The sequence below is a fragment of the Anomaloglossus baeobatrachus genome, chromosome 7 (genome assembly GCF_048569485.1).
Source record: "Anomaloglossus baeobatrachus isolate aAnoBae1 chromosome 7, aAnoBae1.hap1, whole genome shotgun sequence".
Classification (NCBI taxonomy): domain Eukaryota; kingdom Metazoa; phylum Chordata; class Amphibia; order Anura; family Aromobatidae; genus Anomaloglossus; species Anomaloglossus baeobatrachus.
In genome coordinates, this window is record NC_134359.1 from 241,650,168 (window position 1) to 241,663,153 (window position 12,986).

Consider the following 12,986-nt stretch of genomic DNA (forward strand, 5'->3'; position numbering starts at 1 on the left):
TATCTCACCACAAGCATTGGACTGGCTACCGGAGGAATCTCCAGTAATGCCAGGCCTGGATTCAAGTACCTGCATTGCACTCCGGAGTTCTCACCTGAGCTCCGGAGTGCAGTCGAGAATGTACTGCGAGCGCTGAGTCATTTATTCTCCGGCGACTGCCCTTTAGTTCATGACAGCTGCAGACAGGCCGGGCTGATCTCCGGAGTTTAGGTGAGAGCACCGGAGATCACCCCGGCCTGTCTGCAGCTGACATGAACTGAACCGCAATCGCTGGGGAATCAATCACTCGACACGCGCGGTACAGTCTAGGAGGATGGAGTTTTGTACCTGAGAGATATGTACAACCTCTGTGACTACCGTTTTGCCAGGGCGTCACAATTACAAGTGTAGGGTTACACTGTAGATACACCGCTCTGCAGCTATTCCAGACATTGGGGATATTAAAGGAGTTGTCCACTACTTTGACACTGATGGCCTATCCTTAGGATAGGTCATTAATGTCTGATCGGCCAGGATCCTATACGCTGCACCCCCACCAATCAGCTGGTCTCGGTACTGCACATCCACCTCCTATTCTAATCAATAGGAGGCAGATGTGCAATACCCGGCCGCTATCAGAAGACGGAGCGGCTCCAGAACTGAGCATTGCTGCCGCCGCCAGGACCTAGAACAGCTGATCAGCGGGAATGCGGCCTGGCAGATCAGACATTGATGACCTATGCTAAGGATAAGCCATCAGTGTCAAAGTAGTGGACAATCCCTTTAAATTGAATCTGTCTCGTGATTTTCAAGTTCAATACTAATGCCATCTTTAAATAGGGTTTAAGGAGAATCAGTACGTTTTATAGCTGTACATTATCTTGTTATATCTTGTTATCTTATTGTAAGGTCCGTAGAATTCAGTATGAGTAGTAACTAGTCAATCATGTGTCTCTTGAACCCTATTACCTGCAATGGATACAGAGAGGTGTATGTGACATGCTGCTTAAATGCTGCAGCTCTCTTCTCACTGCACTGTCATTCATAATGCAATGTCCTGGCAGCACAAGGAGAATACAACTGCAATATACGCATTGTATCACACCCAACACTCTGTATCTATTCAAAGGATCAGGCATATTTGTAGTGATAAACAGCACAGATCTCCTACCCTTGCATTTGAAAACACAGAAAGCATCGACAGTGAGATCTGTGTAACCTGGTTAGACACCAGTCCTACCACATCACCTTGAGCAAAACAGTTCTAAACTTCTCTGGTTAAGAAATAACGTTTGGAACACCATGCTAAGTCTGAACTGGGTGCAAAACCCTAAAAAAACTTCACAATATAAAGAGAAGGGCTGCACCCCCGCGACAGTGCAAGGGGAAATAAATGTAAAGCAGAAACTGCTATGTGAATAGTGACATGAAAAATACAATAGCTATATGTAAAAATGAAAACATGACAATGGAATCTGCATAACTGCCATGAACTTTAAATTTAGCTATTGAATTGATCAATACAACAGAGCCCCAACACCTCGTCACGGTATTCTCTTACATTGGGGTCCCTAGGAAATGTGTGTCCTCTCTTGCAGTAAAAAAAATGATTTCCCCTTGTACTGTCGCTGGTGTGCAGCCTTTGTCTTTATATTGTGAAGGTTTTTTTTAGGGTTTTTGCACCCAGTTCAGACCTAGCATGGTGTTCCAAACATTATTTCTTAATTAGTTTGTAGTCTTTCGTTTGTGAACCCGACCCCACCCACACCTATTGCCGGTCCACATTATACATATATAGCCTGGGTCTCAGCTTCCCATACACGGTAGGTTTTTTAACTGCATGAGAGGACACACACTAGCTAGGGACCCCAATGTAAGAGAATACCGTGACGAGGTGTTGGGGCTCTGTTGTATTGATCAATTCAATAGCTAAATTTCTCTTTATTCTTAAAGTTCATAGTTATGCAGATTCCATTGTCATATTTTCATTTTTACATATAGCTATTGGATTTTTCATGTCATTCTTCACACAGCAGTTTCTGCTTTACATTTCCCCTTGCATTGTTACTGGTATGCAGCCCTTCTCTTTATATCATATTTTTACACATCTATAAATGCTGGCTTCTTATGAATGGGAAACATGATAGAGGGGGACAAAGTCAATTCCCCTAGGATATGTATGTCTTATAACACCCCATTGAGAAAGGTGAAATTAGCTAATATCTCTTCAATAGAAATGAGAAATATATAAAAAATGGGTCCTCTTTTACACAATGTGATTGCATATACAGTACAGACCAAAAGTTTGGACACACCTTCTCATCTCTAGAACAACTGTTAAGAGGAGACTTTGTGCAGCGGGCCTTCATGGTAAAATAGCTGCTAGGAAACCACTGCTAAGAACAGGCAACAAGCAGAAGAGACTTGTTTGGGCTAAAGAACACAAGGAATGGACATTAGACCAGTGGAAATCTGTGCTTTGGTCTGATGAGTCCAAATTTGAGATCTTTGGATCCAACCACCGTGTCATTGTAGAAAAGGTGAACGGATGGATTCTACATGGCTGGTTCCCACCGTGAAGCATGGAGGAGGAGGTGTGATGGTGTGGGGGTGCTTTGCTGGTGACACTGTTGGGGATTTATTCAAAATTGAAGGCATATAGAACCTGCATGCCTACCACAGCATCTTGCAGCGGCGTGCTATTCCATCCGGTTTGCGTTTAGTTGGACCATCATTTATTTTTCAACAGGACAATGACCCCAAACACACCTCCAGGCTGTGTAAGGGCTATATGACTAAGAAGAAGAGTGATGGGGTGCTACGCCAGATGACCTGGCCTCCACAGTCACCAAACCTGAACCCAATCGAGATGGTTTGGGGTGAGCTGGACCGCAGAGTGAAGGCAAAAGGGCCAACAAGTGCTAAGCATCTCTGGGAACTCCTTCAAGACTGTTGGAAGACCATTTCCGGTGACTACCTCTTGAAGCTCATCAAGAGAATGCCAAGAGTGTGCAAAGCAGTAATCAAAGCAAAAGGTGGCTACTTTGAAGAACCTAGAATATAAGACATATTTTCAGTTGTTTCACACTTTTTAAGTATTTCATTCTACATGTTTTCATTCATAGTTTTGATGCCTTCAATGTGAATCTACATTTTTTAGAGTCATGAAAATAAAGAAAACTCTTTGAATGAAAAGGTGTGTCCAAACTTTTGTTCTGTACTGTACATCCCTACTAAGTGTACTAAATGACTGGAAAGGTTTTACTAGACATTCTTCATTTTAATTAGATTACACTGCATCTGGATTCATTTCTTGGTACACTTCAGCTTTCCAACCATAAGGGAAGATTTAATACATATTTCCCTGGATTTATTTTTACCTGATCATAATCTCAATTTAATATTGCCTCTTGCACATACAGCAGAGGCAGAGGTCATCAGGGTCCATACTTCTGTTCCTATCGTTAAGCACTGATGATCATCCATGCAAGCTTTTAACACTAATTAACAGTTATCTGAAATGTATAATGCTTTACTCCTCGGATTCCAACCACAAAATAAGGAATTATTACAACAAAATATTAAGATCTCCACTGCCTTGGTGTCATTACAAGGTCCTAATAACACATTTTTACAGGACTCCTAGCCACCCTGGTGCCCTCCAACCCCTTTTTCTCATCCCCTTGGGGGTTTCTTTGTCTGGAAATGTGGTTTTTAGTACATTTTAAAGGATTTTACGTGATATGTATTTATTTTATAATAGAGTTGCAGCCCTATAAAATATCCAACTCAGATTTCCTCACTTTCACTAGCTCCAGCACTGCCTCTCTGCCGCTTTCCCAATCTTTGTTGACAAGCTGCAGCCACCAACATCACCACTACAGTGCAAATGACTGCTGTGACTGCTGCAGCCAATCACTTCGGCTTCTGCCTGTCACATCTCCACCAGAGTCTGCGGCTGTGATTTCTGCTTCGGCCACCAGGCATGATTGCATTCCAACGGTGGGCGGTGGCAGTGATAGAGGAGGAGTCGGTACCAGTAACTCTGGTGAGCACAGTCTGTGCCCATCCACCAAGCTTGGTAGGCCTGTGACTTGTAGTACCACTGGCTGACTGGTGGTGTGTGCCTTCCAGGTGAAGTCATCAGCTTCCAGCTCCAGCCTATGGGAAGGCACTACACCCTGCTTATACCTCCAGTGGTCTGCTTCTCCCTGCCAGATATAGTCTAGATATTACCGCTGCGTCTCTGGTTCACACTCTGCTGTGTATTATTGAACCCTGTCTTTTGACCCCTGCCTGCTCTCTGACGACTCTCCTGCCTGCTGTTTTGGTACTTTGCTGACATCTCCGGTTTTGACCCCAGGCTGATTTCCTCACTACACTCTTGCCAGCCAATTTTTTCCCGTTTTGTACCTCCTAGTTTCACCCTGCCTGACGACTACTCTTCTATGGATTGCAGCCTTCCATAGGCAGAGACGTACTGGACCCTGTAGTAATTTCAGATCCCTGTACAAGGGTTAAAGGATTTTGGGGTTGTCAGGATCCTGTGCAGTGAGCGGCTTGCCTCTAGTCTGTCTGTGACAGCTATCCTGAGACTGTGGTCCCGGGTAGATGTTACACTGCCATCTACATCAGTAGATCTTACTGATTGACTGCAGCAGTCTCAAGCTGCTGCAGCCTGTCAACAAAGACCAAAGAAGCAACAATGGAGCAGGGGAAGGTGAGCATAGATAAGATTGATATATTCAACAGCTGGAACTCTATGAAATCAAATTCTTGGATAACCCCTTTAAGGGCCTACAACTAACAAAAAATACCTTTGATGTTTAGTTACACTTTAATAGCATTAGAAGTCTCCATAGAGACCTGTTCCTTAAGGCCCCGTTACACGCAACGACGTATCTAACGATATATCGCCGACGTGACGGATTCCGTGACGCACATCTGGCATCATTAGCGACGTTGTTGCATGTGACACCAACGAGTGGCCGTTAACGATGGATAATACTCACCAAAACGTCCATCGTTGACGCGTCGTTCATTTTCAAAACATCATTGATTGTTGAGGACGCAGGTTGTTCGTCGTTCCCGAGGCATCCCACATTGCTACGTGTGACACCTCGGGAACGACGAACTACAGCGTACCTGCAGCCGCCGGCAATGAGGAAGGAAGGAGGTGGGCGGGATGTTTCGCCCGCTCATCTCCGCCCCTCCGCTTCTATTAGGTGGCCGCTTTGTGACGTCGCTGTGACGGTGCACGAACCACCCCCTTAGAAAGGAGGCAGTTCGCCGGCCACAGCGACATGCAGGTAAGTCCGTGTGACGGCTCCTAACGATATTGTGCGCCATGTGCAGCGATTTGCCCATGACGCACAAACGATGGGGGTGTGTATGCTCGCTAGCGATATCGCTGCGTGTAAAGCCCCCTTTAGACTTTATAATGTTACAGTGGTCCTATAATTGGGGATTAGAAGATTTTCTCTTATTTATAAGACGTGAGAAACACTGGTGTATTTGGTAGAATTACTAACTGAACCTAATTGTACAGAAACAGCTGGTTGCAAAGGAACTTTAATTGTACATTAGTTGTCCTGGATACTGCATTGGTCAGCGATGTACCAAGAGTCCTCGTCTCCGGCACAACTGCTTCCTCATTACCGCATGGCCTTGGCCGGAAAATACGCTGCAGAGGAAAGAGCACAACACAATCCATCCAGAACAAGATGTACAAGATCATTAGCGGAGGATGAGTCACGCTGGTGCAATTCCAGTAGGATCTTCTAATACTTTCCCAGAAAACTCTTCAGCTCTTACTTTATAGGATGAACAAGTACATCTTTACATGATCTTCAATGACACTAAGGTAGAGCTAAGTGATACCGCTAAGAATATTCCCCATGTAGGATGGCAATATCCAACATGCGTACAGTATGATTTCAAAATTTAGAAATCAAGCTAATGCATATGGACGTCTGTATGGAGGAGTGGATCTGTCACCAAGTCAAAAGTGGCCAGTTTTTACACTTATTTTACACCCACTGATCATCTGAGTATTTTATTTTTCAATTTTGTTTTAAATTTGCATATGGTTGTAGAAATATTGGACTGTTCAGGAACGGGTCCTTTTACCCCACTCTTAATTAGGCATATTTTAGGGTTTTATTGTACATGCACTTTTCTTGTTCAGATATTATAACTTTTTTGTCTCTTTTTTCAGTGATACATGGGGCTTAATTTTAATGCCATTTTTGCATTCCTTTTTTAGCTTATATCAAGGGAAAACGCAGAGAAAAATAAATAGTATGTTTGTATTTTTCAATTTTTTTATATTTTTTTTACAACCACAAAGACCTGTGAAAAAAAAACATTTAAAGAGAACTTGCCAGCACAATTTTGTAAAGTAAACTAAAGACGTGGCTGTATCGTCGCTGTTATACTGATTAAATTAATACCTTTGGTGAAGAAATCAGCTTTGTTCTTCTTCTGTAATCACCATTTGAAGTTTTCTGATAATTAGATTTTGGTGCATAAGAGCTGGACTGTATACTAAGTCTTCTCCTCCCTGTCTATGTTTCCCCATCCTCTCCACCTGCATCCAGTCTATAAATGACAGGTTACTGCTGAGATTTCAAACAGAGGAGTCAGGTCATTACCAGGCCTGAGGCAGGAGGAAGGGCCAAGGAATCACAGACCGAAGGCACATGGAGAGGCTGGGGAATAACAGACCAGAGGCAGGCGGAGGGGCCGGTGAATCACAGACCGGAGGCAGGTGGAAGGGCTGGGGAATCACAGACCAGAGGCAGGTGGAGGGGCTGAGGAATCACAGACCAGAGGTAGGCGGAGGAGTTGGGGAATCACAGACTGGAGGCAGGTGGAGGGGCCGAGGAATCACAGACCGAAGGCAGGCAAAGAGATCGGGGTATCACAGACTAGAGGTAGGTGGAGGGGGCTGTGAATCACAGTTCTGAGGCAGGTGGAGGGGCCGAGGAACCACAGACTGGAGGCAGGCGGAGGGGCTGGGGAATCACAGACAGGAGACAGGCTGAGGGGCCAGCGAATTACAGACCAGAGGCAGATGGAGGGGCCGAGGAATCATAGACCAGAGGCATGTGGAGGGGCTGGAGAATCACAGACCTGAGGCAGGAGGATGGGCAAAGGAATCACAGACGGGAGGCAGGTGGAAGGGCTGGGTAAACACAGACAGGAAGCAGAAGAACCAGTGTACAGTGTGGCCCCTGAGCACCAAAATCTAGTTATCAGAAAACTGCAAACAGTGATTAAAGATGAACAACTAATCAGATTTCTTCACCAAAGAAATCAATTATATCTGTATTAGGAAATGATAGTTGGTGCTTTTAAAAATTTGTGGGGAGGAGAGGGGCTCTCCGGAGATGACAGCTACATAGAACTTAATGAGAACCAACTGTTATGTTCTATTTCAGTAATGGGATAATCTGATAATCAGTATTCACTGAAGACAAATTTCTCCTGAATTGAGAATTTTGAGAATCACAGATCAGTCCTGGAAGCGAAAGAAGAGGATTTCTCTAATAACATTTCAAGTCTACTAATGTGTGTACTATTGATTTATGAAAAAAAAATTAAATCAACAAAAGCCCTTTAAGTAGAGCAGCCAAAAGACATGCCCCCAGAGAAACCAGTGTACCACGCCCCCTTGGTGAAGACTATAACATTAGCTTCCCATTAGTGGGGCTGTAGACGGGCCTGGTTTTTGTATGACAAGCTGACATTCTTATTTATATCATTGTGGAGTACATAAAACATCTTGATTGCTTTTTATTGCATTTTCTTAGGAAGGTGTGATGACCCCAAAAATTGAAAATCTTGCATTTCATTTTTTCATTTTTTTTGTTTTACCATGTGGATTAATTTATTTTATATTCTGATTGGACTTTTACGGACATCAAATATTTTTTTTTATTTCTTTATTTTTAAAGGTGAAAAAGAGTTGATTCCAACTTTTATATTTTTTATATAACTTTTTATTTTATACTCCCTTTGGGGCTAGGCTTTTTAGAAGGACTAAGATAGCGGTAACAAGAACTTTCAGTTGGCCATCGGCTACCATAAAAATCCAGGGGCACCCTATCACTCATGGGGGCCAATGGGGACTAATAAATGGGCACACCGTCAATCAGTCCATTTAAAAGCCGCTGTCGGAGTTTGACACTGCCATTTAAATGGTTCAAGTACCGAGATCGGACCTCATTGGGTATGATGCAGGTTCACCTCCCGCTCCATACATGTGATAGGATGCATTATTACAGGGTTAATGGTTGTCTGTTAAAGATTTTCCACTATAGAAATATCTTTTCATAAAAAGCTAATTAGAGTGGCCTGTTACTGGAATCAACAGTAATCAGTTAGGATCTATGCACGAACATGAAGCAAGAATTCAATTCCTCTACAACCCCCCCATATGGAAAATGTGGTATTACACAGTAATTGGTAAAACAGACTGGCTGAAATCAATGAAACAGACTCTGTGTTAAGTGCTCAGGCGTGATAGACGCTGTGTGCAACCTCTCTTTACGCTAGATTGGATACAGGTTCCCTTTAAAGGGGTTGTCTCAAAAACTATTGTCAAAAACTTAATAGCGTGTGTAACTGGCAATGTATTTACAATATATTCCAAGTGGCCTAACTATAGTGGGTGCAGCAGCTAAAATCACAACTGGGTACTTGAGCCTAAAGTGGCTAAAAGTCCCAGGGCTTCCATTCCGCAGCCCCAGATTACTGACATGGCCACTGGACCAGGTCCTGCAAATCGATTTGCACAAACTCAATGGATGGATGGATGGATCTAGATAGATAGATGGATGGATGGATCTAGACAGATAGATAGATAGATTGATGGATGGATATAGATAGATGGATGGATCTAAATAGATGGATGGATGGATCTAGATAGATAGATAGATAGATGGATGGATGGATCTAGACAGATAGATAGATAGATAGATAGATAGATAGATAGATAGATAGATGGATGGATGGAGCTAGATAGATAGATAGATAGATAGATGGATGGATGGAGCTAGACAGATAGATAGATAGATTGATGGATGGATATAGATAGATGGATGGATAGATCTAAATAGATGGATGGATGGATGGATGGATCTAGATAGATAGATAGATGGATGGATGGATCTAGATAGATAGATAGATAGATAGATAGATAGATAGATCTAGATAGATCGATCTACTACTTGGGTACTTGGGTCAGTAGACACCAGAACCTTGTGATGGTGATCGTAAGAATGAAATAAAGGGGTGAGGTAATTTTTACTTTTCATATCATTGTGAATATATGCCTCTAATCAATAATAAAAATGTAAAACATGTAGCTAGTTCCAGTATTAACACTTCCTATAAAAAAAAGTACTCATCTAACAGATCTGTAATTATTTAAGACTTTGTTTTTTTCACCATTTATGGTCAATGCATACATGATATTAATTTTACCTGTGAGCTGGGTATTAAAGCTTTCCACCAATGTCCTCCTTTCACAAGGTCAACCTCATTCAATGACATGGAGACTTTCCCAATAACACAATGTCGTGAAAACTTGTCAAAATCCACCACTGTCAAGAGCAATGTTCTTCTTTGGGCTTCTAAAAATTGGATGTCAAAAGTATATCTCTCTTCAAACATCGGATTCTGAGTCTTACGTTTGACTCCGGTTTGCTTGGAGTTCTTCTGGTCTGGCAGTAGACATATCTTGACGTATGGGTTTGAATGAGCCATGTCCTGTCTTGTACCATCGTAAGATATGGGTGGTGGTAGGTCTCTGGCTTCTATTACTCGGACAATCAGATAGTTGTGAAGGAGATCATACTGAGTACTAAAATGCAGCATACCTAGTTGATACTTAGTTAGAATTTCATCATCGGTTAATGAGTCTACATCATCATTGCTGGAATCAACAGGATACAGATGAGGTTCAAATTTCCTAAAATAGTCCTCAGGGGTGTATATTTTTCTCAGTACGGTTGGTTGCACAATTTCTCTTTTTGCTCCTAAAGCACCAAACTCAATTGGTTTAATGTCAATTAATGGAGAACTTGGTCTTCTGGATTCTAAACCTAGAAGATAACAATATATGACATTTTGTATGAGCCAAAGTATAGATACAGTCCATACAGATATAACAGACGAAAAAAAATAAGCCCACACTAGATATATACGTCACAACCTGTAATACAAGGCCATACAATTACAATGCAGAACCAATTAATTAATTGAGCTTTTAAAATAAATATAATAATAATAATAATAATAATAATATTAATGTAACGCTGGTAGTAATTTTTTACGGACAAACCGTGAGGCGGGGAAGTCAAGGGTTTCAAGGTCAAAAGCTAGAAGGGTATGACAAAGAGAAAGGGATAAGACAAGCAAAGGGTCAAAGGCGAAGCTAAGAGCCAGATATCTAAAAACAAAGCACAAACACCACTGATCAATGCTACGACTCGCAATGGTCTAACCATTACCCGCCAGCTATATAGGCAGGCAATCACTCAGAATGGGGAAACAGAGCAGTGTATATGGACTTCATTAGGAGTAATAGGCAACAACTTCAAGAGGTATACACAAATAAGAAGAAACAGAAGTCTTTAGATTTGCCTACGTATCTGTATATCCCATGGTCAATAATTAGCGATAAATAAACGCTATAATGCACATAAAAAGTTTTATTGGACACAAGGTACATGGGGTATATAGTGTAATAAAACGTACAAAACAGGATTAGACAAAGACAGGTGAAAAAATCCACATGTGGGGCCACATGCAGAGTAATTCATATATTGTATATCCCTGATATAGAAAGTGCTGAGTGCTAAATCCAAGCCTATACACAAAAACAGCTGCCAGCCTTTACTTAATACAGTGTACTGAACAAGGTCAGATAATCACAGACTAGGAAAAACAGTGAGCCACAGAGAACGAAAACAGCACTGTATAACAGTACAGGGAGCTTACCAATGGAGACAGATCGCATGTGGACACATATGGGGACAAGTCCCAACACGTGTTTCGTGTGACTTCCTCAGGGGACCGTGGACAACAATGGGTAAAGTGGATTTATATACTTGCCGTAGTCACATGAAATTTGCAGCACTTGTCGCAGTTCAACTGTCTCAGGGATGCATAACGCTGGTGTGGGCGGCTTAGTTGATCATGCACAGTCTTGGTTGATACTATGTTAACAAACCTCTGCTAAACGCCGGGGAGCGGGCTACCACTGCCCAGGCAGGGGAGCCGAAAACCACAACAAGAGGTGCAAGGGAAAGGGGCCACCATCAGCCTCAGAAGGGACACAAGCAGCCGGCTGCGGGACCCGACCATACCCAAACTTTGGTTTACCAGTGACTCTGAGTGTGAATTAATCGTGAGTACACCAGTGCCATCCGGGTACGACACCGCACCGCAGCACGGCACCCTGCACCCCAACGACAACATCGTCGCCCGTCCCGCCGGGCCCAGGGACACACCGCCCCTACCCACGGAGGGGCTAACATCCAGGCTGTGCCTTCAACACCGAACTCGGGAGCCCCATCACTCCAGCCGCAGCGGTGGTGCATCCCGTCACCATGACCCGTGGGTGGTGTAACGACCCGTCCAACGACAACGTGGCCCCCGACTGCGGACCTCGTCCCACACCACCAACCCACTGCCTCCCCTTAACAGAGCGACATGACCCCCGGTCCAGAGGCGCTCGAGCCACCGACAACCCGATCCCAGACCTCGAGCGGCTCGGCCCGGCCAGTGGAGCGGCCGAGCCCCTCTCAGGGCGGTACATAATCCTATTTAGAACTTGCCCAACGACTGCACATGAAACCCCACTGACGGGAGTAAACAAACTTTAATCCTCCTGCCAGTATTCGGGTTTCAATCATTGGGGGTGGCGCTGGCGCGGGTTAAGTCACCGTTTGTGAATGGAGAGTGGCGGATGTAACTGTGGCCCTGCACTGACTGACAGCCGCTCACGCTGCTGGGAGGATTAACTGACAGGTTCCCTTTAGCTGATAGCTCACTGGCTGTGTTGTTAACCCACTGAGCTGTCAGTGTAGAAGTAGAATGTGGCAGGGAATAGAGCCAAGGAGGTAGAGGTTTGGGAAGTGCACTGCTCACACCTAAAGCACATCAGCTTTATTTGCATATGAGTTAAAACAATGGCTTTTGGGAGCAATAGATGTATAAGTAAATACCCAGTCCTGACTCCTGACCCTCAGTGTCAATAAGGAAAATGCAGAAAACTTGTCTCAGAGGTTTCTGAAACTTCCATTCATACTGTAATAACAGATAATGTGAAGCCCATCAAGATCTGATGATAAGCTTTGCTTGTGCTTCATCAGTGAGGTCCCCAGCTGCCTAACCACCAGCACCAGAATAACTTTAATTGGACTGTCTCATTAAAAAGGGTTGTACAAGGCTTCAAAAAAATGTCTGCTTTCTTCTAGAAACAGCACAGCTCTAATCATGGACTTCAAGAAGTAGAATTATGTCCTATATACACATTAGACGGATGTCGGCTAAACGATGCATCAGACAATTGTTGAGCCGATGGCCATCTCACTATACAGGAGCGCTTGTTCTGCTGAGTGACCAGTGTTGTCTATGAGAAAAATGGAGGCAGACATCTTTGCTGACGGCTTATCTCCAGGAGAACAAAGCCATCAACAATCTGAAATCGGACATGCCAGATCAACATCTCACCTGACAAGCATTTAGCTGGAGCTGACATACATATTAGATTGTTGGCCAAACTGGTCAATATTGGCGGGTGCGGCTGACAATAGCCTAATGTGTTTGGAGCTTATCTGTCATGCTAGGTACGGGGACGTACCAAGACAATGGCGAAAAAGAAGTGAAACTCTGTGTCTAGGAATGGGGGAGATGGTATCCCCTGACCAAACTAACGCAGGTCTCTGGGGTCCCTCAACACACTAGATAGGTTCTGCACCTACACGCCGAGCCAG

At 43.6% G+C, this 12,986-nt stretch overlaps 1 protein-coding gene across 2 annotated transcripts in view; it reads right to left on the reverse strand.

Annotated features, from left to right (window-relative positions):
• The window catches only part of SYT17 (synaptotagmin 17), a 180,102-nt gene that overhangs the window by 120,732 nt on the left and 46,384 nt on the right, over window positions 1-12,986 (reverse strand). For both annotated transcript variants that reach the window (XM_075317981.1, XM_075317982.1), the window contains exon 5: window positions 9,469-10,088. In XM_075317981.1, coding sequence (XP_075174096.1) covers window positions 9,469-10,088 — 620 coding nt within the window. The remainder of the gene's footprint in view (window positions 1-9,468; window positions 10,089-12,986) is intronic.